The 13,598-nt window shown below is 40.8% G+C and overlaps 1 protein-coding gene across 1 annotated transcript; it reads right to left on the bottom strand.

The window, feature by feature from the left end:
- Positions 1-11,249: 11,249 nt before the first annotated feature.
- LOC309698649 (progranulin-like) lies at positions 11,250-13,598 on the bottom strand. The gene is made up of 5 exons (XM_082521235.1): positions 13,496-13,598; positions 13,189-13,335; positions 12,806-13,108; positions 12,499-12,672; positions 11,250-11,815 (listed from the first exon to the last, which is right to left on the bottom strand). The coding sequence occupies exons 2-4, from the start codon at positions 13,333-13,335 to the stop codon at positions 12,505-12,507; spliced, it is 618 nt and encodes a 205-aa protein (XP_082377361.1). The 5' UTR covers positions 13,496-13,598; the 3' UTR covers positions 11,250-11,815; positions 12,499-12,504.

Raw genomic sequence — 13,598 nt, 5'->3', positions numbered from 1 at the left:
GGTTTATTAATTGGTGATTCTAAATTGTCCTGAGGGGTAAATGTGAGTGCAGATGGTTGCCTCTCTGTCTGTGTTAGCCCTACAACAAACTGATGACCTCTTTGTACCCTACAACTCACTCTATGCCACCACTCCTTGCAAATGTGTTTGCAAACCTCACCTACTTTTTCCACCTCTACATCCCTTCAGTGACAGATCTCATTTGTTTCAATCTGCAGAAAAACAGCGACTCCAAACATACACTAAAGATCTCAATATGCTCCAAGAGATGGTTTGCCTTTTATTGCTAAACTCTCTACTGAGAAAAAAATGATGCTGTTTGAATGGATCTAATTGATATAAAATGTTTGCATTGTTAACAAAAGTATATTTGAACACATCGTCATTGCATGCCGTCTCCCCAATGCTAAAAAATGTGTTCGTCCTATTCCTGCAGGAGTTGTGTGATTTGTAGCGGTTTCAGTTTTTCACTGATGAACACTGAAATGTTAGTGAGGTTCACCTGCTGTATTTGTTGTGCTTTATAATAAGCATAAACCACTGATCACATGTGACAGGGTCAAAGCCATCAGCGCACTGTGAAACAGAAATGGAATTTCCATTAAATTACATTAAAACACTAACAACACGACCCAACATTCACTGTGATCACTCCAGTGTGCTGTATCAGCAGTAGGTTTTACAGTTTAAAAATAATGATCTCAACTTGCTCATTTCTACTTTTTTGTTTTACTGTAACATATAGTTGTATGACCTGATGCACATTTCATCACAAGTACTGAGAACTTCCTGCAGGATTCTTGCTACTGCTAGCTAAACCTGAAACACGGGTTTTGCCCACACAGTCACTGGAAACCACTTCACACAACAAAGTCTAAATGTCAAATAACTGTAACAACCATTAAAATAATGATAATGATAAACATCCATGAGTAGATGTATGTAGGTGCAGGCTCAGTACTTTTGTCCACGTAAGTATGAGCTTCACTGTCACCACTTTAGGTTGCTTCTAACTGAGCTGTACTGGAATGTAATTCTATAACTGCCAAGCATGCAGGAAGGTAGCACCAAAGGAGGAATTCAGAGGTATTTTAAGCTTGCAACACCAACAGGTTTCTTTGTTTTTTCTTACTAAACAACAACTGTGGTGGAGTGAGTTGAATGTATTGTCCAAAAAGAATACTTCCCTATCAACTCTTCTCTCTCTCTCTCTCTCTCACTGTGATTGTGTCTGTTTTTCTTTCTTCTTTTTTTAAATTATGTATTGTTAATTGTAAGAGTTTTTGGAAAGCTTTTATTTCACTGGGTATTTTCTTACCCCACTAATCTGCTTACCTGTTTAGGTGTGAAAACTAGAGGTGTAACAATACTCCAAAACTTCTGTTTTGATATAGGAAAATATATCAATTTTACAACATGCTTTTACAACATGCTTTATGCTTTAATAAAGGATTTACTTCTCGATGTGGGTATAAATGTATGGGGAAGAGGGAACTTCCGGATACAAATTGTGGGTGATGCATTTTCTGATTTTTATACATGCTATACATGTGGTAGAGCTCTAATATGCATGTTACATCCCCCGGGAGGATGTTTTCATGTTCAGACTGCTTGTAGGGGAAAGCTGCCTTTTGTTTTGACACCCTGTTTTCTCCTGTTTATGTGTTGTTAGGTAGATTATGGTTGTAGGTTGTATATTTTGTTTCTTTGGAGTTAGGTAAGTTTCTTTTATTTCTACATCAGGGATGTTTTGTTTGTTATGTTGGCCTTGGCTCTCCCTGACGTTATACCTCAGTCTGAACCCAAATCCCATTACCAGCATTAAATAAACCTTCTAAAATTACCATCTTGGCTCCTCCTTCTCTATCCACCTTTATGTTCGTCCCTTCAACCCCCTAGACTAGCCAGGGGACGTAACATAAATTGGGGGCTCATCCGGGAGTATATCCTGTTTAATCCATTTTTAGATGGTGAAGGTTTGGAGTTGTTTGTTTCTGCTGGTGTATTTGGCAGAGGTAGTTAGTATGGTGTTTTCAATTTGAGTCCATTTTTGAGTAGTCCTTCTTGGGAGGAGCTAAATGTGTGTAGAAAACATGATTTGTTTGCTATAGCAGCACACTTTGAGTTAAATGTATCTAGGCAATTGGTGCAAGAGGACGTGAAAACTGCTGTTTCAAACAAACTTGTGGAAGAAGGCCTGCTTCCTGTTTCTAAATCACCTCGTTTGCCAGTTCCTCTTGACAGGACCCCTAATGAAGGAGTGAAGCCTGCTGTGTTAAAGGAAGAAGGGCAAAACCCTGCTGCTGTGGAGCAACAAACGGTGGAAAATTTAAGCACTAATGGCTCACCTTCTTTTGCTACTCCATCTTTCAAGACGAGAAGTATTACTCAAGGTACATTTGGCTAAATTACAATTGGAGGCTCAGGATAAAGCCCAAGCTCGTCAGGCAGAGTTGGAACTTCGCAGGTTGGAGTTGGAAGCAGAGACAGAAAAGGTGTTAAAGCTGAAAAGGTTGGAGCTGGAGTTGCAGACTGAAAGGGAGGTCAGACTGCGTCAGTTGGAGTTCCAGGCACAGACTTCAAGTAGCACTACTACTCAACCTAGTTCTGCAAATTCATCTGTTGGTGAAACTACCCCCTCCCATGTAAACCCAGGTGGTTTTAATGTGAGTAAAAACATTGTGTTGGTACCTCCATTTCGTGAATCAGAAGTTGATACATATTTCAATGTGTTTGAACGTGTTGCTGCCTCATTGCACTGGCTGAGAGAAGTTTGGCCATTGCTTCTTCATTGCAAATTGGTAGGCAAAGCACAAGAAGTCTGTTCTGCTTTATCTTTGGAAGAAAGTTTGAAATATGATGTAGTGAAGTCTGCGATCCTTGCTGCTTATGAACTTGTTCCCGAAGCGTATAGGCAACGCTTTTGCAATCACAAAAGAACAGCAAATCAGACTTTTGTAGAGTTTGCTCGTGAAAAAGCTACTCTTTTTGATAAATGGATAACAGCGAGTAAAGTTCCTGACTACAACTCCTTACGTGACCTGATACTGCTGGAAGAGTTCAAAAATGGCCTGCCAGAACACATTGTTGTACACCTTAATGAACAGAAGGTTTCCACTTTGAAAGAAGCAGCTGTGATAGCTGATGAATTTGTGCTGACTCATAAAACTGTTTTTTGTGCAGAAACGTGAAGTTATCACCAGAGAACCTCCCCCACGAAAGGATCCTTCAAGCCCATGACAGACTTTTGCTTCAAGGACTGAAAGGGAATGTTTCTATTGTCATAAACTTGGTCATGTTGTTGTTGAATGTCCCACTTTGAAGCGCAAGAACCAGTCACCAAAAGGAGTAGGTTTAATTAAAACCATTCATGCTGAGAGAGGGGACCAAAGTGAAGGAGTTGATCCCTGCTTCAAACCCTTCCTCTTAGATGGCACTGTGTCATTGACTGGGAAGCCTGAGGATGAAAAACCCATTCGAATACTCAGAGATACGGGAGGGTCACGATCTGTGATTTTATCTGATGTATTACCCTTGAGTGACCATTCCTCTTGTCATGGTAGCATTCTGATTCAAGGAGTTGAAATGGGCTATGTTGAAGCTCCTTTGCATTATGTACACATCAAGTCAAAGTTGGTTAATGGCATCTTCTCTGTGGCAGTACGCCCCTCACTTCCCATAAAAGGGGTGCAGTTCATTTTGGGAAATGATATTGCTGGTGGAAAAGTGCAACCTGTTCCCGAAGTAACAAATGATCCAGAATTAAACTTGAAGAGCAACGACCTAGCAACATGTTTCCCATCTGTTTTTCCTGCTTGTGTTCTCACCAGGGCTCAAACAAGATGTAAAGCTGCAGAAATTGATTTGTCAGACTCTTCGTTGGCTCAGGCTCAGGCTACAGATGATTTGCAAACCCTGATTGATCTTAAAAGTGGCTCAAAGGATACTACTGAGAAGTGGAAGGATCTCCATCTCTCACAGTTAGACTTGCCAGTCACACGTGAAAGCCTTATTGCTGCTCAGAAGTCTGATCCCTCATTGACTAAATGCTTTACTTCTCTTTCTGAAACAGGAAATAAAAAGGCTTCTTATTTCTTGGAAGATGGGGTCTTGATGCGCAAGTGTACTGCACACCCAAGTTTAACAGCAGACGTAGAGGGAAGCTGTTCTGATGACTGTGACTGGAGCACTACTTATCAGATTGTTGTGCCTCTTGAGTATCGTCACTACGTAGTCTCCCTTGCACATGAGCACCCCCTGTCTGGTCATTTGGGAATTACAAAACCATACAAAAAGATACTCAACCATTTCTTTTGGCCAGGATTGAAGGCTGATGTAGTTGAGTTTTGCCGCACTTGTAAAACATGTCAGATTGCAGGAAAGCCAAACCAGACAGTTCCTATAGCTCCTCTTCATCCTATACCAGTACTTGGTGAACCTTTTGAATGTGTCATTGTGGACTGTGTTGGTCCATTGCCCAAGACAAAGAATGGTAATCAGTTTTTACTGACTGCAGTGTGTACTTCGACTCGTTTTCCAGAAGCTGCCCCACTCAGAAGAATAACTGCACCTTTGGTGATTAAAGTTTTGACAAAGTTCTTCACTATTTTTGGTCTACCAAAAGACTTTTGGTCTACTTTTGGTCTACCAAAAGTAGTCCAGACAGACCAAGGAACTAACTTTCTGTCTAAACTTTTCAACCTGGTCATGCAGACTCTTGGGATTAAGCATGTTGTGTCAAGTGCATACCATCCTGAGTCTCAAGGAGCATTAGAGCGTTGGTATCAGACACTCAAGGCAACGTTGCAGAAATACTGCTTGGATACTGGAAAAGAGTGGGATGAGGGAGTACCCCTGATGGTGTTTGCCATGCGCGAAGCTAAGCAAGAATCCCTTGGGTTTAGCCCAAATGAACTAGTGTTTGGTCATTCTGTTCGGGGACCTTTGAAGTTGTTGAAAGAACAGTTCTTGTCAACAGACCATGTTGTGAAAACTAATGTTCTGGATTATGTTTCACAGTTCAGAAAGCGCCTCTGTAAGGCCAGGTTGGCAGTTGCAGAAGCCCTCTCCTCTGCTCAGGGGAAGATGAAGAGTTGGTATGATAAAAAAGCCGTTCCTCGATCTTTCAATCCAGGTGACAAGGTTTTGGTTCTTCTACCAACTGCTAGCTCTGCATTGTCTGCCCGCTTCTGTGGACCATACCAGGTGGATAAGAAAGTAAATGACACTGACTATGTGATTGAAACACCAGACAGGAAGCGTTAAACACGCTTGTGCCATCTCAATATGCTCAAATATTTTCATTCTAGAGCTGACTCTTTCTGTGGCCCTGCAGATAAGTCTGTGGCATCTCCGTCAGAGCAAATCTCATCTCCAGAAACTCTCTTGTTGAACTCTTCCTCAGGATTGAGGTCGAGTTTAGATGAAGACGGGCTCAAACTTTGTGATGCCAGCTACCAGAATGCCAGAATGCTTAATTCTGAGGTACTGTCTCAGTTGTCTATATATCTTTCTCACTTGACCCGTGAGCAACAGCTAGACATTGAAAGGCTTGTCAACATGCATTTAAAACTCTTTGGGGACATGCGTTCCCGTACGACTGTAATAGAGTACGACATTGATGTTGGGGATGCAGTACCTATTAAGCAGCATGCTTACCGTGTGAATATGGCAAAAAGAGAAATGATAAAGAAAGAAGTAGACTACCTTCTGAAGCATGGATCGGCTATTCCAAGCTATAGTCCATGGGGTTCTCCGTGCCTGGTTACGCCAAAATCAGATGGAACACCTCACTTTTGCACAGATTTCCGCAAGGTAAATGCAATAACAGTACCTGATTCCTTCCCACTGCCCCATATTGAGGACTGGATTGACAGCGTCGGATCTGCTGCTTATGTGAGTAAGCTTGACCTTCTTAAAGGTTATTGGCAAGTTCCTTTGACAGAAAGAGCATCAGAAATCTCAGCTTTCATAACACCTGATCACTTTTTACAATATACAGTCATGGCATTTGGAATGAGAAATACTCCTGCTACCTTTCAGAGGTTAATGTCAACTGTATTATCTGGTGTGGCAAACTGTAATGTTTATCTTGATGATGTGGTCATCTATTCTTCCAACTGGTCAGAGCATGTTGACACTTTAGCCACTGTGTTCAAGCGTTTAGCTGATGCTTCCTTGACCCTCAACTTGGCTAAATGCAAGTCTGGTAAGGCTACAGTGACCTACCTTGGAAAGGAAGTTGGGCAGAGCAAGGTTCGCCCTATCAGTGCAAAGGTTAATGCCATTCTCAACTTTCCTGTGCCAACAACACGCTGTGAGCTGCACAGATTTCTGGGGATGGTTGGTTACTACAGGTGTTTCTGTAGGGGTTTTTTCTGAAGTTGTAACACCACTGACAAACCTGTGCAGCCCGAAGATACCATTCATTTGGAGTCCTGAGTGTCAACATGCTTTTGAATGTGCAAAAGGTCTTCTGTCGAGTTCACCTGTTCTCGTTGCTCCAGACTTTTTCTAAACCTTTCAAGCTTGAAGTGGATGCCAGTGAGGTGGGGGCTGGAGCTGTTCTTCTTCAAAATGAAGGACAAGGAGTGAGTCATCCTGTCTGCTTCTTTGGCAAGAAGTTCGATACTCATCAAAGACGGTACTCGACAATTGAAAAGGAGACTCTGGCCACACTAACACCAGGGACCAACAGAGGGAGCACAAACCCAGAAACCCAGTATCTAAAACACAAAACACAAACCATCCCAAAACAGCCCACAAATATTAATGAAAATAATAACAATAAATACACCAAACACAAAATCACTGAGTCACGGATGACAGTAGGTTTTACAGTGTAAAAATAATGATCTCAACTGGTTCATTTCTACTTTTTTTTTTACTGTAACATATAGTTGTATGACCTGATGCACATTTCATCACAAGTACTGAGAACTTCCTGCAGGATTCTTGCTACTGCTAACTAAACCTGAAACACGGGTTTTGCCCACACAGTCACTGGAAACCACTTCGAACAACAAAGTCTAAATGTCAAATAACTGTAACAACCATCAAAATAATGATAATGATAAACTTCCATGAGTAGATGTGTCATGGTCCTGGGCCATGTGGGCCCAGTATTCTTAGTTTCTTGTATTTTTGTATTTCGTTCCTTATTTAGGCCATGTTTCCTGAGTTGTCCTGTTGTGTTGTTCCTTATTTGACTTCCCCTTGTGACTTTTATCCCCTGTGTGCCCCTCTATGTATCTGTGAGCCCTCATCTCCCCTCCTTGTGTTTCATTCCATGTTTCCCCAGCCCACTATGCCCGTGCTCTCTCTCTCCTCCTGTTTGCACCTGTGTACTTCCTGTTTTACTTTGACAGTCTCCCGTCAGTGTTGTTTACTCCTGCCATGTCTTGTTATGTTCATCTGTGTCAGCTGTGTTCCCATGTGTGGCCACTTCCCCTGATCATCCCTCTTGTGTATTTAGTCTCTGTGTTTCATGTAGTCTGTGTCGCGTCGTCTGTGTTACCACCCCCTGTGTTCCGTATCTCCAGCCATAGCTTTTCCTTAGTTTATGTCCAGTTTAGGTTTCTGTTTGAACTATTACTCTTATGCTGCCCTCACTCTGTTTTGTTCCTTTCATCAGCCAGAATAAAAGGCTCGCTTTTGTTTAACTCCACTCCTGCATCCTCGCTTGTGTTCGCTCCTGGGTCCACCACACACATTTCCGCACGGTCTGCGGACAAGATGTATGTAGGTGCAGGCTCAGTACTTTTGTCTACGTACGTATGAGCTTCACTGTCACCACTTTAGGTTGCTTCTAACTGAGCTGTACTGGAATTTAATTCCATAACTGCCAAGCATGCAGGAAGGTAGCACCAAAGGAGGAATTCAGAGCTATTTTAAGCTTGCAACACCAACAGGTTTCTTTGTTTTTTCTTACTAAACAACAAGCTGTGGTGGAGTGAGTTTAATGTATTGTCCAAAAAGAATACTTCCCTATCAACTCCTCTCTCTCTCTCGCTCTTACTATGATTGTGTGTTTTTCTTTCTTCTTTTTTTAAATTATGTGTTGTTAATTGTAAGAGTTTTTGGAAAGCTTTTATTTCACTGGGTATTTTCTCACCCCATGTTCTGTCCTTATTGTGCATCCCTTTGCCCAACTTGACAGACAGCTAATGGTTTCAATGAACATTGGAGGCGGAAGTAAGTTTAAGGCTTTTTACTTCGTCAGTAGTTCAATGATTGACATCCTTTTCTTCCCGTAAAACTAAAAACAAACACAAAGTAAATGTCACAAGATGTCTTTTCCTTTTTACACACACTTCTAGGATATGAACTATACTGTTATATAGTATGTGTAATCAACAGTGACTCAGTGGTGATCACAATACAACTTAGCGAGTTTAGCTTCCTAGAAGATAAACATAGCAGAGGAAATAACTGCTTTCTAAACAAATCTATGTAATAGAAATGCACCAAATAAACTTGTAAACATGTTGTACATTAATACTCACAAGCAATAACTCTCCAAGGCAGAAACGTTTTAAAGAGCAACAACATATTCTGCAGGCTAACAAGCGACCAGCTTCCTGTTTCCTCTACCCACAGGAACACAGAAAAACCCCACCAAAATAAAAGCTGGTGAGTATTCCCATTATGACCAGCAGAGGGTGCTGAAGAGAAAGAACCTATGCATGTCATAACACCCCACTAATCTGCTTACCTGTTTAGGTGTGAAAACTAGAGGTGTAACAATACTCCAAAACTTCTGTTTTGATATAGGAAAATATATCAATTTTACAACACTGATATGCTTTAATAAAGGATTTACTTCTCGATGTGGGTATAAATGTATGGGGAAGAGGGAACTTCCAGAAACGAATTGTGGGTGATGAATTTTCTGATTTTTATACATGCTAGACATGTGGTAGAGCTCTAATATGCATCTTTTAATTAGTTTGTGTGAGATAGCGTGGCCAAAGTGGCTGAAGAAGAGCAGAAAACAGATGCTGTCCATTGTAGCAGGTGATGTTTTTTTAACAAACAATGTGACTAAAATTATTTTTGCAAAAACCTCCACAAATCAAATGCTCAAATGTTAAGCTTGGGCAAATAAATATAACTGAATTTAAAACAACCAAAATTAATATTGAGTGCACCAAGCTACACTGACCTGGTCTTCTCCTCCTGAACAACTGAGTTCTTCTGTTTAAATACTCTCAATCGTTCCAAACAAATAGTCTCTAAAGGAATTTTTTATATGATGGGTAAGACTGAATATTATACTCATCCATTTATTGATGCTGCTTTTTACCACCAACAAAACACACTATTAAAGTGTAGCCATTACATTTTACAATAATGCATACATAACTGAAGCAAACAAATCCCTAGTTTTCTTCCCCCTCTGTACCTGGTTCCATCCATCAAAAATAAACAGGAAGATATGAATACACAAAGTGAAGCAGCACGTCCGTAAGTAAGGTAAGTTCACACACAATAATTTATATCATTTGGATTTTTTTTTTCTTTGTCTTGTTTCCAGTTGATTCTGAGTGAGGTTCCAGTGTGTTCTTGCTTATTTCAGTTTAGTTTTACTGTCTGTGTCCTTGGGCAAGATTCTGACATCCAAGTTGTCTCTCGCACATCCATCAGTCTGTGTGTGAAACTTCGGTGTAAAAAGTGCTTAGACATAGAAAAAAAAATCACTTGTATTGTGTACTTGTGTGTGTGACTGGATGGCTGCAGCATGGAGAGGTGAAGCACTTTGAAAGTGCGTAGAAAAGCTCTCTAGAAATGCTAATTTAAATGTTTATGTTTTAGCTGAACTTTTATTTGTCTTAATGATTATAATATAGGGGATTACAAATTCAATAACCACTCATCGTCACAGAAAATACAATATAAATGCATAAATATATGAATAGTTTTTAAATATTTCTTTTAAAAATGTACACTAGTGTCAGACAAAGCCAAGCTATCCACTGCACACAGCTAGAGGGACCCTTCAGTTATTTAACATGCCCTTCAGTGTTTCTATGTGACTGAAAAAAGGTAGCCTATAATCTCCATCACTTCGCTCCGTGCTGTGAATTTAACTGAACGTGGCCTTAAATGTAAAACATGGCATAAACAGTGTTACACCTAATGATAAAGTGTAAAGAATTAACAATGCACTTCTGTCAAACAACATATTTAAGTGATTTAATGAAACAATTTAAAATGAAGCGACAAAGCAAGGATGACTCATTTAGTTAAACACCTTCTCGTCTCCTGATCACTCTCCGGTGGGAGGGAGGAGAGGAGTCAAGGAGAGGAACTGAGAATGTGCAATTTGAGAAATGAGAAGAGGGCGGGTCTTACCCATCTATCCATCCTTCCATCCATCCATCCATCCATCCTTCAAAATGGCCACTAAGGGTCAGCAGAAGCAAGCTGTAAACAACCTGTCTGTAAACATTCTGATATTTCAGCAGTTCAGTAGCCTGATGGCTTTTGTGTAAAAGCTATCCCTGAATCTGCTGGTGCAGGTGTGGATGCTCATGTACACTCCTACCTGACTACAGGAACTTGAAGAGTGTGTGGCTGGATTAAAGAGGATCCTCTGGGCTGTCCTCCTACAGTGCTGTCTGTAGAGGTCCTGGATGGCTGGCAGTTCAGACTTGGTGATACAATGTGCATATCTGGCCATCCTCCACACAGCTTTGTGGTCCAGAGCATTACAAGTGCTATACCAGGTTGTGATACAGCCTCTCAATGGTGCCGTTGTTGAGTATTCTGGGGTTTATTCCAAACCCTCCTCATGATATGCATGTTCATGTGGATAACCTGTCTAGCAACACCAGGCTCCACTCGTAGTTTCTGACCACGTGAGGAATCTAAGATAAATATTTGCTCCAACTCAAATATCTATGTTGCAAATGGGGGACAGATTTATTCCATTTGCTGTGATGTTGTTCTGTGTTTTCAACACTAGGTGTCAGCAGCAAACAGCCCGATTCCAGAAGAGTGACCAAAACATGGAATAAGTTAACAGTAATGGATCTGCAGTTTGGAAGCTTTTTAGGCTGGCAAGACCAACAAGGGTTTGTTTTGTTTGTTTTTTCAGTTTGTTCATCAACTTCAAAGTCTTATCTTAATGAAGTATTGCGATAAAGTTGTAATTCATTATGTTGGACTGGTGTAGAGCAGGCTGTGGTGTTCATGGGCACTCAGACTGCGATGTGAAAAGAAGATAAATGAATGACTCCATGACCCAGTTTGGAAGAAGATGTTATTTTTATTGGTCAAGTGTGAAAAGTACACAAAGGAAGGAAGAAACCATAAAACAAATCAGAAGCCTTTCACCTTACTACCTTAAATTCAACATGCTGGTCTATACTCACTGACACTCAGTCACAGGGGCAATATAAGACAATGGAATAGATAAAAACCACATTTCCATTACTCAAGCAATAATTGGTGACTCTCCATTATAAAATATGCAGTAACATTAGCTTAAGCCTGTAAAGCTTCATCCATGAAATAATTGCCAGAAAATTAAAATTTTCTGAAAGTGGAGGATTTATTGAACCTTCTGACAAATTAAAACAAAAAGAAATTAAATGTTCATTTGAAAGTATAAGATTTAATTTTCACAATTTTTTACACCTGTGTACTATTCTTCAGCATGGCAAAAAGAATTTTAGGGCAATTTTTAACAAAAATAACCAAAAAAATCTATCACAGAGGACTTTAAAGCCATCTCAGCATGTGTTACCATAACGCAAGAGGGGTTGCAGGTACATCTATAGTCACAGCAGCTGAAAATCTGCTTCCTGTGTCCCTGAAATGATTACAAATTGTTCAGTTAGAACAAAATATTTTGGTCAGAATGTTTTGTGTACTCTAAAACAGCATCTATTTAAGTTGCCCCTTCAGATCACAGTGTGGGATGTTTAGAGAAGGAGAAACTTAAACCTGGCGGGCTGCAAAAAGCAATTTTTGCTGCTCTACGATCGAGCCAGCTTGTAACTCTCTGCCTCATTTGATCACTAAGGGGCAGCAGAAATAAGCTCTACTGCTGACACTGAACTGGAATCAACACAAAATATTAATTTCTCTGTGGGAGATTTGTGGTTATTTAGCTGCTACATGCTCTTTGCATGTTTGAAGCCAGTGTACTTCGGATTTATTAAAATCTTTCAAGGCTGCAAAACTATGAAGAAAAAATACTCAGAGCTGAAGAAAGCCAATGAGTCAGTAATAACTCTCTGTGATATCATCACCACAGGGTTCATCATGTGACAGTATGTCAACATCAGTGACCAAGCCCACGACTATCACGACATTTAGCTTAAATCCTGGTTGGTGCTCAGGTATGCATTGGTATCACATGACTTGATAAAACACCAGTAAACAAAAAAAGGTCTGTAGCCTTTAAAATTGATCTGAACAGTGAGTCATGCAGTGAAATTATCCCAGGATGTTCTCCACATGTGAAGGTGGTTAGAATGTGGTGTTTCCTACCTTCTTCTAGTTTTCTTTGTCCTCTGAAGTTGGGATGAAGGACGCAGGTCCTGAAGGTAGTGCTGGCTTGCGGAGGAAAGGATATGTGAGTTTTTCCCTCACACAGTGCTGGTAGGTTCGGTCACAGTCAAATCCAATTGGACAGCAGTGGTAGCCATCCAGACAACATTTGCCCTGCAAGAAACACTTTTAGTCTCTCAAAAGAATAATTATCATAGCTGCAAACTTGCTTCATGTCAGTGGAAGATAAAGGGAATTTTATTAAAATCATGTGTCTTATTGCACAAGAGTGTTTAGGCTGACTCACAGGAGAGTAGGGACAACAGGTCCAGCCTCCTTGTGGGTGTCTGCAGCAAGTAGTGCCATCAGGACAGTAGGTGTAACTGTCACAGTAGACCACTGAAGTCTTTATTTGATCTGGGACGTGGCTCTCTTTAAGCTCCTGGAGTGGAGTTCCAGGCAGTTCAGGGGGGGCTGGTTTCTCTGCAGCTTCCTTCTTCACCATGGGTATGGTCAGCCACGGCTGGTCTAATTTCTCACAAGTCATGGTAACCAGGTTACAGCGATATCCTGACGGGCAGCAGTGGAGCAGGTCGGCGCAGCACATGGCCTGCAAAGTAAGTAAGACGAGCAGAGCTTTTTAACAACCAACAATCAAGTTACTGCACTGGCAGAAAGTTTCTGACTTACATTTGGATATGGGCAGCAGGCATATCCAATATAAGCCTTGCAGCAGGTTGTGGTGTCTGGACAAGTACTCCCATCAGGACACATAGAGCATGAAGCAAATCCCCACAGAAACACACCGAATGACAAACACAGACTGATCCTCAACATCTGGAAGACAGAATCAACATGACTTTGCAGATTTTTTTCTTTCTGAACTAAAAAGGTCAGAGTTTGTAACTTTAATGTGACACACTGAAGTCCAATTTTAGTAGCAACAACTAAACCATAAAACACTTTACAAATAAGTTCACTTCTTTTAATCACTTACCTTTAGGCAGTGAAGAAATTCAGCAGCTTTCTGTGATGCCTTTCACACTTTCCCCTCTGCTGTATCACACACAGCTCTATATAGTACAGGTCAGACACTCCCA

This window comes from Aulonocara stuartgranti (assembly GCF_965226115.1).
Source record: "Aulonocara stuartgranti genome assembly, chromosome: 22".
Classification (NCBI taxonomy): Eukaryota; Metazoa; Chordata; class Actinopteri; order Cichliformes; family Cichlidae; genus Aulonocara; species Aulonocara stuartgranti.
The sequence above is the reverse complement of the archived record's forward strand: the minus strand, read 5'-3'. Positions and strand labels throughout refer to the sequence as shown.